General features: G+C 37.1%; 1 protein-coding gene across 1 annotated transcript in view; it reads left to right on the top strand.

The window, feature by feature from the left end:
* Window positions 1–11,852, top strand: part of LOC311292316 (uncharacterized protein) — a 34,358-nt gene extending 22,506 nt beyond the window's left edge. The window contains exon 6 of the mRNA XM_084411959.1: window positions 11,806–11,852. Coding sequence (XP_084268085.1) covers window positions 11,806–11,829 — 24 coding nt within the window. The 3' untranslated portion in view covers window positions 11,830–11,852. The remainder of the gene's footprint in view (window positions 1–11,805) is intronic.
* Window positions 11,853–13,728: the final 1,876 nt, after the last annotated feature.

A 13,728-nucleotide genomic window follows, 5' to 3' on the forward strand; every position in this document is an offset into this window, starting at 1 on the left:
GGAGCAGGAGAAACTTTTGCTAAGTATTCTGATTAATTATTTTGTCATTTTGCCTCCACGTCCCCCCAATTGCCCGCGAGCTTCTCCTCCTGTCCATACGGTAATCTCTCTACTGTGTGACAGAGAGTTGTGTAGTTATGACGCAATCGTTAGCCTATTTTTACAAAAACTGCTTCTACGGGGCCATAACTTAAGATACAAGGTAATGGAGCCTTTTATACATTTTCGTGTTTCTTTAGAAATAAATAATGGACAAATGGAGTCTTTAAACGCCTCAGATGTAAAGTTATTCGCTGTCAAAGTGACGCCAAAATGAATGGGAGTCAATGGAATGCTAACAGCAAGTGATGGTCTACTAATCAATGGCGGCGCCTGGGGAAGCTTCAGTATTTCCCCCCCTGATTATTGATTATTAATTACTAATTAAAAAATTGCGCCCTCAAGAAGCATTATGACATGTTTTACGGCAGTGATATATCAAACGCTCATTGGCTCTCGCCTGCTTCGTCACAAATTGCGACATGCCGTGTTTTAGTCGGTGAACTACATTTGAAATGGAGAAGCGCGCGCACGTTCACACAGAGCGAAGCCGGATTAACATTGTCATGGATTAATAATTTAAATTCTGATCTGTAACTCATTCAAAACTATTATATACTGACAGAGAGGACTGCGACTGCAACACATCGTCATGTGAACGACTTTTGGTACCGGTTTTGACATTTTTGCAAAAAATGTTTTATTGTGATTACATGTCTGTTGTTTTTCTTCATAATTGTAGCCTACGTAACTTAGTTTTATGAAATGGTTATGTATAATATCTTTTAATGCTATATTGTTAATAAAACTGCCATTTCCCTACACATCTCTGTCCATTACGTTTGATCCTTTTTATATTCTGTATGTTTAGGTTTGGGAGTAGGGTTAAGGGATCTTACATTTATCTATAAAACGGTAAAAGGGAAATTATACAGATATATATGATATGAAAGATTCGTAAATAGTTAACGTTTTGTAGGTATAAAGTCGTAATAATGTTACGTTTAAATGTTGCAGATATGTCCATATCTTACGTTTTAGCATATATCCAAAGGTACAAAAAGTATGTTTTCTATCTTTGAAAATTACGTATTAATACCTACGTATTAACAATGAGACCAGGCTGCATTCTACAATGACCAATCTAGTGGGGCATGTTGTCACAATGGAACCTGCCATTTCAAAGCAAAATTTAAATGGTAAAACGATTATGAAACGTCAAAGAAAAAAAAACGTTTTTAAATTATTTTGGCCATCCAATGTTATAAATGTATCCATTTATTTGACATATCTGTGATAACTGTCACTGTGTCACAACCACCAGCTGAGGGCACTCCATCATTCTGCTTTATCTCACCATGAACTACATTTCCCATAACCCATTGCCTGGATAATCATGTTCTGATACTTCCACTTGTGTGTTATTATCTTGTTCACTTTTGTCTATTTAAGCCCTGTGTATTCACTCTTACTTTGTGAAATGTCTTGTTGCACTGCAGTTCTGAGCGTTATCCTAGTTTCCTGTGTCTTGGGTTTTTGATTCTCTGCGTGTGTGTTTGACCTTTTTCCTGTAATATGTATTATGATTCTGGATTGTCCCAATAAATCTGCATTTGGATCTTCACCCCAAGTCTCTGAGCAGTTCGTAACACCCTGAAATTTACAATGTATGAAAAGGTTCTCAATTCTGCTTTTTACATTACACACCTGACTCTTGTCTGAATGTGTGTCAGTGATATTTTGTTGGGCTTGATACCCAAACAAGAATGGAATTGTAATTTTAGTTTGGAGAATGAAATAAGATGCTTGTGTAAATTCTGTTCTGCCTGGTTCGTATGATCTTAATCAGCATCTTGATATGCCACACCTGTGAGGTGGATGGATTATCTCGGAAAAGGAGAAGTGCTCACTAACACAGATTTAGACAGATTTGTGAACAATATTTGAGAAAAATAGGCCTTTTGTGTACATAGAAAAAGTCTTAGATCTTTGAGTTCAGCTCATGAAAAATGGGGACAAGAACAAAAGTGTTGCGTTTATAATTTTGTTCAGTGTATTTAACAATAAGAGGTATATATACAGCAGACTTGCCTCTGTTCGTTTACAGTTTATCAGCATCCCTCCCCCACCCCTTCTCCACACTTTTAGTTAGCCAAATGCGCATAAAGCTTTACTCCATCTAATTATATATAAGTGTGAACTTGTGAACAACAACAGCGAGAATAACACAGGAACAGAAGAGAACTAACTATCACAAGACAATTTTTTTTTTTTTTTAGGCTTGCTTTACATGAACATCTAACAGATCCACAGATATAAACACATTAAGTTAACTTTAGGTTTGCTTGATCCCCCTCCCTGCCCCATTTTTTCAGAAGGACCCATATGAACAGCGTTATACGGACCATAAATTAATCTATTAGTCAAGTTCATAACTAGCCTTCTTTGAAATGTGATAGTCTATTTTAACATATTTTGTAGGTATATATTTGTGTGCGTATCATTTCTTCACTTTCTGTTTACATGTGCATTTTTACAAACATGCACATGTACAATAAAAGTAGTAGTAGTTTTTTTTGTAGTTCAAAAAATCTTTTGACTCCTTTCCTCTGTGGACTTTTCAGTGTGTGTGTGTGTGTGTGTGTGTGTGTGTGTGTGGTTTAGGTATGTTATGAGCACAAAGTGTACCAGAAAATACCAGAAATATTTGATATTGTGGGGACATTCTGGCACACCACATCAAGACACAGGCCTCAACACATCAAGAGTCAAGACATGTGTAACTTCCTCAACCATTAGAGAGTCAAATTAAAATTGCAAGTTCATCATCATTTCTTTGTTTAACATGGAAGAAACTGATTGCAACTTTAACTTGATTCAAGTATCAAGTCATCAAGCATCAAGTCTTTATCCTGAGACTGCATCCAGATGCTTGTTCAACGGACCGTCTTCTCTCCACCTACTGACATAATGCGTTAACATTATGGGAAGTGTGCTAGCCAGACGAGATTTAAAGTTTGGATGGAGACCCAAGTTTGCTTTGAAGACGAAAAAAAGTATGCGTCAGTGTATCATCATTCAATCAATCATTCCTGATTTCTACTCAACACATTCGGCTGGTCTAGTGGCTGTCAGAGCAGAAACGAAAGCTACTGCTCTCTGTGAGTTTATTTCGTCCATTAGATCGAAAGATCTGAAAAAGTCCATAAATTTACCCGCCCATAGACCCTCCCCTCGAAGAAATCAGGACAGAAGTTTTTGAAAGTGAACAAAAGAGACGGATTAAAACATCAGGTGTAAACATTTATGTCTCCCTCGTCTACTTGTGATCCGATCGAAGCACATCTTAATACCAGCTGTAAATCTCATCTTGTTTTGTAATGTGTAGGGAAGACCTGAAATGACGGTAACATGTTAATTGTAACGCTTCCAATTTTTCCAACTAGGAACAGCACAAATAGTGTTCAATTGTTGAAGCTGGTGCACATTTGCTCATTTTATTCCACTTTGTCACACACACACACACACACACACACACACACACACACACACACACACACACACACACACCAATTATGTTAAAAAGCCTGTGTTGAATAAAAAGCTTTCAAAATAAATTTGTAATAAATTTCCTAATGTTACATATCGCCCCGGTGAGTATCATAATGTTACATCTCACCTCTGGGTATGTTTCAACTAACCCGGACTATGTATTGAAACATTTCACTCCTTGTTTGAAACTAAGCCACACATTTTTCTGTTTGTGCTGCAAAGATAACAGCCATGTCATTTAATAGCTGACACTTGTAATTAGTGACTGTCATGATTCTGCCCTCTTGTCCTTGTTTTTTCCTTAGTCTTGAGGCAGGATCATGACAGACCCATGTTTTGTGTGCAAGCACATGGCCTTTGTTTGGGCTGTGCGCTTGTGTTGTCTCGATCCCTTACCCTGCCCCCTTGTTCTCCTCGTTTGTCATTATTGTTTAATCAGTATCACCTGTTGTCCTTATCATTTTCTCTCCTATTTAAGCCCCTTGTGTTTCCTGTCCTGCTGGTTCGTTTTGTATTATCATGTGAGTAGTCTTGTGTGATTTCTCTGTGAAGATTCATCTAGTGATTGCTGTCTGTTAATTGTCTAAGTCTAGTTTTGTGATTTGTATTTTTCCCCAGTCTATGTTATTTGCCCCCTTGTGGGTTTTGTTTTTCTGTCTATAATAAACTGTTTTGAAGACTGTCTGCGCATGGGTTCGTTCCTGAAAGTCATAACAGTATGTTGCTATATTCTGATACACACTTTTTTTTCTTTTGAATTGCTATCAGAGACATCAGTTTTTTTGGTCTGCCCATATACTGTATGTATCACACTGTATCTGATGTCCATGTGGTGAACAGTGCCAGTGGAGCTGAGGTCAGTCTCTGTGTGAATGTGTTGCTTCTTTACTGACTCGTGTGTTTGTGTGGTTGGTTTCTGTCCAAAGGCCACAGTGCAGATTCACACTCACACATTATTATTTTACACTCACTACAGGAACCAATGTAGCCACAACACATTTTTAAATATTCCTGAATACATTTTAAGTACATAATTGTGAATATTTTAAGGAAATATGAGACACTGGGGATGGATGCAATACTTTTTATCTCAAACTTTAATATAATTTCCCATATTCTTTGCTATGGATTATGTTTTGAAATATTTTGTTGTAATATTTGATGTATATTGTAAAACCCATGATTAAAAAACTAAATAACAATTAAACATAATAGTTTGTGTTAAATGAAGTTTTATGTAACACAGTTCTGGAGGAGCATGTTCAGGTAATCATCCAATCAGCACAAGAAGCCAGTATAAATAAAGCTTTCCCTTACCTCCTGTCTCATGACTAATTTCTCAGCATCCAGCCACCACCCCATCACCTCACATTCGGCTGGGTCTGCTCATAGATACCTATGATCTATACATTTATAGGGGGGAGTACTCTGGGGTCGGGCTGAATTCCGAGCTCGGAGCTCTCCCCCCGGACAGCAAGCCAAATACGCATTTTAATATTACATCAGATTTCATCAACATGTGAACTCGTGAATCACTTTCACAGTTTTGTCAATTGTGACTTGAATAATACAACATTTTGTTCAGTTCTGGGTGAAAGTGTTTTAGTATTTTTGAGTAAAAGAGAATCTGCTTATTCAGATTATATCACTACTACAGTATCTTTTAACATGCTTTAACCTGTTCACAAATCAAATTAGCCATAAGGAAAATGTTGATTGTTGTGTTGTGATAGTTTGAGTTTGCTGCTGCTGCTTTTCTCACTTGCTGACGCTTATGTGGTTTCAGGCGATGATGATATTTCTGCTCTGATACGGAAACAGGAGGAAACAGAGACAGTTCAAGAAGTCACCAGCTCCTCTCATGCACACACACTCCGCTATAGACATGATTTACCTTCTGATTCTCTCTGGGATTTTACTTTACATCTCAGGTAAAATATATATAATTTTGTTTAAAGTATTACTAAACCATTGTACAGTCTGTTGTTACGTTTTTTAAATGGTTTAAGTTAAAATTATTCTATATACATCATGTGCAGTTTGTGTTTTATGTTTTCTCCCCTACGTTTATTCTTGTCTACAGGTGCTGCTAGAGTTAATACACTGGAACTTAATATAGCAGTGAAATCTGGATCATCTGGCATTATTCCATGTGTGTATGATAAACAATATAAAGAAAACCGCAAATATTTGTGTTGGGGGGGAAATTGGTTCACTTGCCATAAATATGCAGGAAAGAAAGGAAAATATTCCATCACTGATTATCCAGACCAGAGTATTTTTACAGTGCGATGGGACAAACTGGAGATCTCCGACTCTGGATATTACTGGTGCGCTGTGGAGATTGGTGACTTTACCATCGTAGACGCTGCTTATTATTTGTATCTGACGGTACAATCAGGTAAAAAACTTCTTTCCAAATTACGATTTACGAATTACAGTTTTTTTTCTGACAATGCAATTTATTAAAATAGAATAGAATATAAAAAAATAAATAATGAAGGTATAAATAACGTTATAAATAGGCTAATGTAAAAGGCAAGTGTTGTTGTTGGGTTATGTTTATTATAACTATAATACAATATAAAAATGAAATAATGAAGCTATAAATAACATTGTAAATAATGTAAAAGGTAGGCTAAGTGTTGTTGGGTTATAAAATGTATTTCTGTACACACAAGTAAACCGAATTACACCTTTAAAGTATTGGGTTTCATTTTAATCAAAAATCTAATGATACATAGGCCTATGTAAAAAATACTTTAAAAAAATATTCAAAGTAATTCCAATTTTGATTTAGGCTATACTACTAAGATGCAAGTTAGTTTATTCAGATTTATAAGATTATAGTTTACTCTTTATCATAGAAATGGATCATGGTGAACATATGTAGACAGTTTGTGAACCCCTTTAAGAGAGTTTAATAACTCATCACTCATCAACGACAGCTGTCACAGTTGGTGACAAGAACAATCCTCAGGCTAGACCGTCCCATTTAACAACGTTCAGTCCGACCTTCGTGGCCTTTGAATGATCCAGCCTTTGAATTGGGACACGGCCGTTGTTAGCCAACTATGTTCGCAAGTTCTATGGTCTCAAGAAGCAGCAAAAAGAACCGTTTGGGAATCGGACAACATTGGTTCTGCTGTATGTTTTAGGCTTGTTCGACTTGAAGCGGCGCTGCACAGACCGATCGGTGTATGTCATCAAAGTACCGCGAGACCGATTCAAAAGCATACAGTGTCGTCTGCTAATCGCTCTCGCTGTGCATTCATGTCATACACCGATCGGTCTGTGCAGCGCCGCTTCAGTGTGAACAAGCCTTTTAACTTAATAAAAAGAACCGACTCGTAAAGTCATAAGGCTCGTTTGAGATGCGCCTCGCTTAAAGGGATAGTTCACTTTGAAATTAAATTTTGGTATGTTTTAGCTTACCTCAAGGGCATCCAAGATGTAGGTGTCTTTTTTTCCGCAGTAGTTTCAATTTTGATATTCCGTTCTTGTCTGTCAGTCCTATAATGCAGGTCTGTGGTCACTGTCTCAAAGAGCATGCACAGAGTCCAAATTAAAACAGTTCCCCATCGTAAGTACACATTGATGGCCTAAGACACGAAACGAGCGGTTTGTGTGAGAAAACGAACAGTATTTATATCGTTTTTAACTCTTATACACAGCCACGTCCAAGTGATCTGAGGGCGCGCGCGCATCCTGGTGTGTGACGTGTACGCAGACTGGTGCATAGAAATATACACTAGATGTCGCCTTGGCTACGGCAGTTCATCAGTAGCACCTCAATGCAGTACACGAGATCCGGGGGGCGGAGTTGGATCCAGATATAAGGGTAGGAGATTGGTAGGTTTAGGGGTGGGTTTAGGGATTAAGGGGTGGAGATGGGTAGGTTTAGGTATATGTAAGGTGGGATTTCTCCCCGTGGATTTCATGTTCCGCAGTGAGGACCATCTCCAGTTCATTGTAAAACGAATGCCGTAGGCAAGGCGACATCTATTCTAGTGTATATATATATCTATGCACCAGTAGGTGCGTACACGTCACACACCAGGATGCGCGCGCGCCCTCAGATCACTTGGACGTGGCTGTGTATAAGAGTTAAAAACGATATAAATACTGTTCGTTTTCTCACACAAACCGCTCGTTTCGTGTCTTAGGCCATCAATGTGTACTTACGATGGGGAATTGTTTAATTTGGACAATGGGGAATTTTTTATTTGGACTCTGTGCATGCTCTTTGAGACAGTGACCATAGACCTGCATTATAGGACTGACAGATAAGATCGGTTTGACTTAAAAGTATCAAAATTGAAACTACTGCGGAAAAAAAGACACATCTTGGATGCCCTTGAGGTAAGCTAAAACATACCAAAATTTAATTTCAAAATGAACTATCCCTTTAATTAAGAGACAAATTGACTAATTTTATTTTCTCTTAAAGGCCAGCAGTCATACAGTCACACAGAGTGGCTGCAGTGTGACAGTGAAGGGAGGGCATCCTTCCTCTTTTATAGTCTTAACTCTCAGAATGGTATCTCTCTCTAGGCCAATGATGGTATTTTCAACCATATGTGGAACATTTTTAGATTTGTTCATACGGTGGCAGAGCACAATGCAACTGAATAAAACACATGCAAATAGAAAAAAAAAAGGCCGCAAATTAAGAAAACATCATCAGTTTTACAGCACAAGTGTGCTTCAAATACTCACAACACAACCAAATACAGAAACACACTGCAAAAAGCACAGAACACAACGGAAATGTTTCCAGGCGACCCCAACGAACCAGGCTGGGACTTGCTTATAACTCAATGTCTACTTTTCTTTTCTTTCTTTTTCTTTTCTTTTTTTGCAAAACATACAGAGATGACATGTTTATGACATACAACTTTGTATACAATATACATTAACAATATGTTCAATGTCATCAGAATACAAATGAGAAAATAGTTAACAATGAGCTGAAATAAGAAAGATAGAGAAATAGAACATCAGGGTAAGATATTAATTTATACATCAGTTACATTGTACAAATGTTGTCATGTTATGTTTAAACAAGTTTCATAATAAATGTTAGGTAATGCAGGGTCCAAAGCATAAACAAAACATAAAATGTATATTTGCAGCTAGCCTGGCTAACGTCAGACCTCATCTCATTGAGACGTGGTCTGGGAACCACATGTTAATTTTATCGTATTTGAGGCGTGGTTTACGAATGCACAGAGCCGTTTATTGGGCGCTACGAATGTCTATCAAATGCGCCTGTACGTAGCTCATAGCCAATCATTTCAATTATACCAGATGACATATGTAGAGCGACAGAAATTCGACGAGGAAGAAGACGAAATAAACTTGCCTTCTAAACTACTTAGAACACTATCTAAGGCTGCATCGAAAGGTAACTTCGCGTCTGCTGCCATGTTGGATCCATAGATATAAACAAACTGCTTCGGTGTGTCGCATAGACGTCGTCATCGTCTTGCTCCCTCCCCGTTCTGTGATTGGTTCCTTTTTTGAGGGGAAAATCTGGTCCATGGTGAATAAAATCACGCTGCGCGCAAGGCAAACCCAGGCTAATTTGCAACAGTATTTAACAGCAATAATAAGAAATGTCTGTTGTAAGAACAGATATTCAGCTGATGGACACCGTCTGCGCTGTCATAGGAACATCCCAGGTGAAAATAATGAGGAAATTACGTTGTCTTTCGTTGCTCCCTTCGTAAAGTGGCACCGCTATGGCACACAAGTGTCTCACTCCAAAGTCCCCACTTCAAGGGAGTAGGGCATAGGGATGCTCACCAGCAATAAGCATGTCCCAGCCGGGTTCGTCACTTATTGGGGTCCCCTGGAAACATTTCCGTTGTGTTCTGTGCTATTTGCAGCACGTTTCTATATGTGATTGTGTTGTGAACTTTTGCAGCGTGTTTAATATGGAGATCAACTGCAGAATCCGACACATCCGCCTTGCCTTACATTTTTCCGGTTCTGTGACTGTAACTGTTTAATAAAACCAGTTTTGAATAAAGTGCGTTACCAACCATATAGTAAACACTTACAAATATCAAATAAATCAATATCAAGGGAATTTAGATAGGCCTATTTACATTTTATAGCCAATAAGACAATTGATGGACAAATCTTATTGTCTTTTTGACTGTTTTCAGCTCCTGATGTGTATGTGAAGAGCAGCAGTGTATCTGGACATGAAGGTGATAATGTCAGTGTCCAGTGTTTCTACAGTTCTGGATATAAGAATAAACTCAAACAGTGGTGCAGATATAAAGATGAGGGCTGTTACACTAAGAAGAGGACTAAAACATCCCAGAAATCATCAGTCCAGATCAGTGATGATGGGAGAAGCTCCTTCACTGTGTTGATGACTGGACTGAGACTCAGTGATTCTGGATGGTACCTCTGCTCTGTAGGAGATCTGCAGGTTCCTGTTCAACTCACTGTCAATGAACCCAAACCTGGTAAGATCACAAATCAGTTCAGCTATAAAAATGGTGACACTCTTAATGGCCTACAAATATCTGCATGTTTTTCTCCTTTCAGTGACACATATTCCAACAACTACACCATCTGACCCCGAGACAGACAAGTAGGTGTACTTTTTGACCATTTAAAAGAATCAAATGCATCTAAATACTTTTGTAGCCCGAAAACCTGTTGATCCTGTTCCCAAAACTGGTCTAAATGATTTGTTCACAATTTGGACTGATTAGGTATATTTTTTAAGGAAAGAAGTACACGAGAAGAGCACACAAGCCTACATTGTTTTTGTGTTCCACAGAAGAAAGAAAGTATAAGTATACAGATGACAGGTTTGGAATGATAAGACTCGATTGTACTTTCATTTTTGAATTAACACATTTTTCTTTCTCTTTTTGCATTGTTTTGCAGGTACACAACTCAGACATCTGCAAGCAGAAATCCTATAAGTGTGAATGAAATAATAATCAGTAAGGAGCAGCTGAACTGGGTTAATCAGATCAAATATTTTTAATGTGTTTAATTAATTATGATATGACATGTGTAATAATTTATCCATCAGAAAAAAAATACTCTGGAGACAGTCGTTGTTTAGATGCACTGCATACAATGGAAGCCAATTTCAGCCACATACGCAAAAAAATGATGCTTTAGTAAATCATAATTATGACATAAAAGTCTAAATTATGAGATAAAAAGTCATAATTAAGACACAAAAAGCTGAAATTCTATAAAATGTCAGAATTATGACAAAAGTCTAAATTATAAGATAGATGTCATAATTATGACATAAAATGCTGAGACTGACACAATTATAACATAAAAAGTCGTAATTACGACAAAAAAATAAATTGACATTTAAAAGCATGAAAAACGTATAAAATCATGCTTTAGTAATTCATAATTATAACAGAAAATTATGACATAAGTCTAAATTATAAGAAAAAAAGTCATAATTATGATATAAAGTCAACTTTTTATGTCATAATTATGATTTACCAAAGCATTCATTTTCCTTATGTGGTTGAAACGGGCTCCCATAACAAACAGCTTCTTTCATTAATGATAACACTCTGTTGTGTTTCTTCACAGTCTTCTGCCTCAGTGGATGACTGTTTGGTGACGGTGATTTACAGTTCTGTGATCTTTCATAAGGCAGTAAGTGTCGTCTTTGAATGCTCTGAATGACTGCACACCGCTGAACTACCGTTTTCATCGTAAGGCAATGTCTGAGTTGAACAAGATGAATACTGAGATCACTCAATGTGCTGCAAGTGCAACTGAAGAAAACACAAGCAAATAGAAAAAAACACCAGCAAATTAAGAAAACTTCATCAGTTTGACAACACACACGTGCTGCAAATACAGACACGTATTTAGCGTTGTGAGTGCGTTTTGAGTTTTTGCAGCACGTTTTCTTAATTTGCTGGAGTTTTTTTATTTGCATGTGTTTTCTTTAGTTGAGCTCTCTCGGCCACCGTAGGTTAAGCTTTCGAATGATTCCTAATTTAAGATGAATAATACAATATGAATATGTGATAGGAAAAAATAAAAAAGATAAAAAAGAGCACTAAGCTTCCCACTGGTGGGACACTGACAGTTAACAGGTTGTATGCAGCTAAAACTGTGTGTGTGTGTGTGTGGCTTTTATAAATGAATAATTCCAGTCTTGCATAGAAGTGCATTTCATTTCTCTGCATCTTTACATCACAGGGACATTCCAGAATGGATTCTTGACCAAATGGAGGACAAAAGGGACACAACAACACGTTAGAAAGAGCTGAAACCTTCATTTTTCTTTTCATGCAAGTCCGAATTAGACCTACATAAATTGTAGGCTTACGGAAATGCAATATTGTTAGTAGTTATTAAATTACAGTTCATTTAAAAAAAAAAAAAAAAGTTATTTTACTTTTTAGTTTATTTATTTTTTTATTTTGAATTAATTTTAATTGCACAATAAATAAGGACATTAAATTCTCTGCGTAAAATTGCTCATATAGCCTAATACACATCTGTCCTGTAAGTGTGACGCCATCTGATGGTGAATTTTATCTACAGTTTTACCATGTACCTCTTCATCTGCTCAAATTTATATCAACAATTTTTAAAAGCAAGTAATGTATCATTCGTGATGCCTTGACCTGTTCAACAATCATCTCATATGTGTGATGTTCTCATTGTAACTTTTTAACATCTCAGTGATGTTTTCGGTTTTTTTTTTTAAAGTTCTGCTGTGAAATGTCCTGAATTTATTTAAAGGGATAGTTCACCTAAAATTAAAATTTTAATTTCTCATCCTCATGTCTTTCCAAACCCAGTAGACTTTCGTTCATCTTCGGAACACAAATGAAGCTCTTTTTAAAGAAATCTGAGATCTTTCTGTCCCTCCATTGACAGCTACGCAACTACCACTTTCAAGCCCCAGAAAGGTAGTAAAGACATCATGAAAGTGATCCATGTGACTCCAGTGGTTTAACCTCAGTTTTGTTGAAAGTGGAAGTTGCGTTGGCTGTCAATGGAGGGACAGAAAGCTCTCAGATTAACCTCAGAACTAACCCTTTAATATCTGCCTTTAGATGCTATAGAGATCATGCAGCGCCAGTTCTCTGTAATATTCTGCAATTATGGGTACATTAACTAAGTTAAATGGTTTAATCAGTTCAGTCTCGTGTGTATCATATGATGTATTTATATTGTTACTGACCAGCATAGTTTAGCAGTTTAATGATGGTTTTTATTGGGTATATACTTGTAATTCAGGCATTATTTGAGTGTGTTGTTCTACTGTGCTGTATTCTATAGAGTCTCTGTCTCCCTCTTCTGGTTCTGTTTGGGATCTACACCCCTGTAATGGGCTAATGATGTGGGTTGAGATGATCAGTGGAGGCAGGTGTTTCAGGTTAATGAGAAGCCTTAAAAACCCTCAGATTGTGGCGTTCCTGGAGGAGAAGGAGGGGGTGAAGATGTTTGCTGGGTTTAGTCAGCTGGTGCTTTGTGTGGCTGTTGAAGGAATCAGTGTGTTTTTATTGAAAGAGTGGGATGATATTGCCCCCCAAAAAAGCAAGGTTGGAAAAACAATGAGGGATACAAATGCTTCCCTTTGCTTTTTGGGGCTTTATTTTGTCAGTGAAGCAGGGTTACTTGTCTTTTTGATCTTTTTAAGCCTGGAAACAAAGCTTCAGTTTGTCTTTCAACATGAGAAATGTGTATACCCTTTAAAAATCTGTTTAATGCACTAACAAATGCTTGCCTTCTATATGAACCTGACCAGTTAAATAAACCGTGTTTGAACAGTCTTTTACTTAGTCTGTTATTCAAATGAGTCTTATTTGCATTCGTCATTATTTATTTTGCTTGTTGAATTAGTTTGAATTTGAACTTTGGACATGTTTTTATGGTTTTGACTTGATCAGTGGATATTTATAATTATTTTTTTGAAAGGCATTCGAATTAAGACAAAAAGCTGTAGAAAATGTCTGCCATTATTACCCAAGATAAAAGGTACAGACTCATTCTGTGATCTCATGAGAATACGTGTGCATTTTACGTAAAGTGTAGTTCTATCACACGTACATTTACTTACGTTTTATACACACAGAAACGTAAAATATTTACGTATGAACAACTCTACTG

The sequence above is a fragment of the Rutilus rutilus genome (genome assembly GCF_951802725.1).
Source record: "Rutilus rutilus genome assembly, chromosome: 6".
Classification (NCBI taxonomy): Eukaryota; Metazoa; Chordata; class Actinopteri; order Cypriniformes; family Leuciscidae; genus Rutilus; species Rutilus rutilus.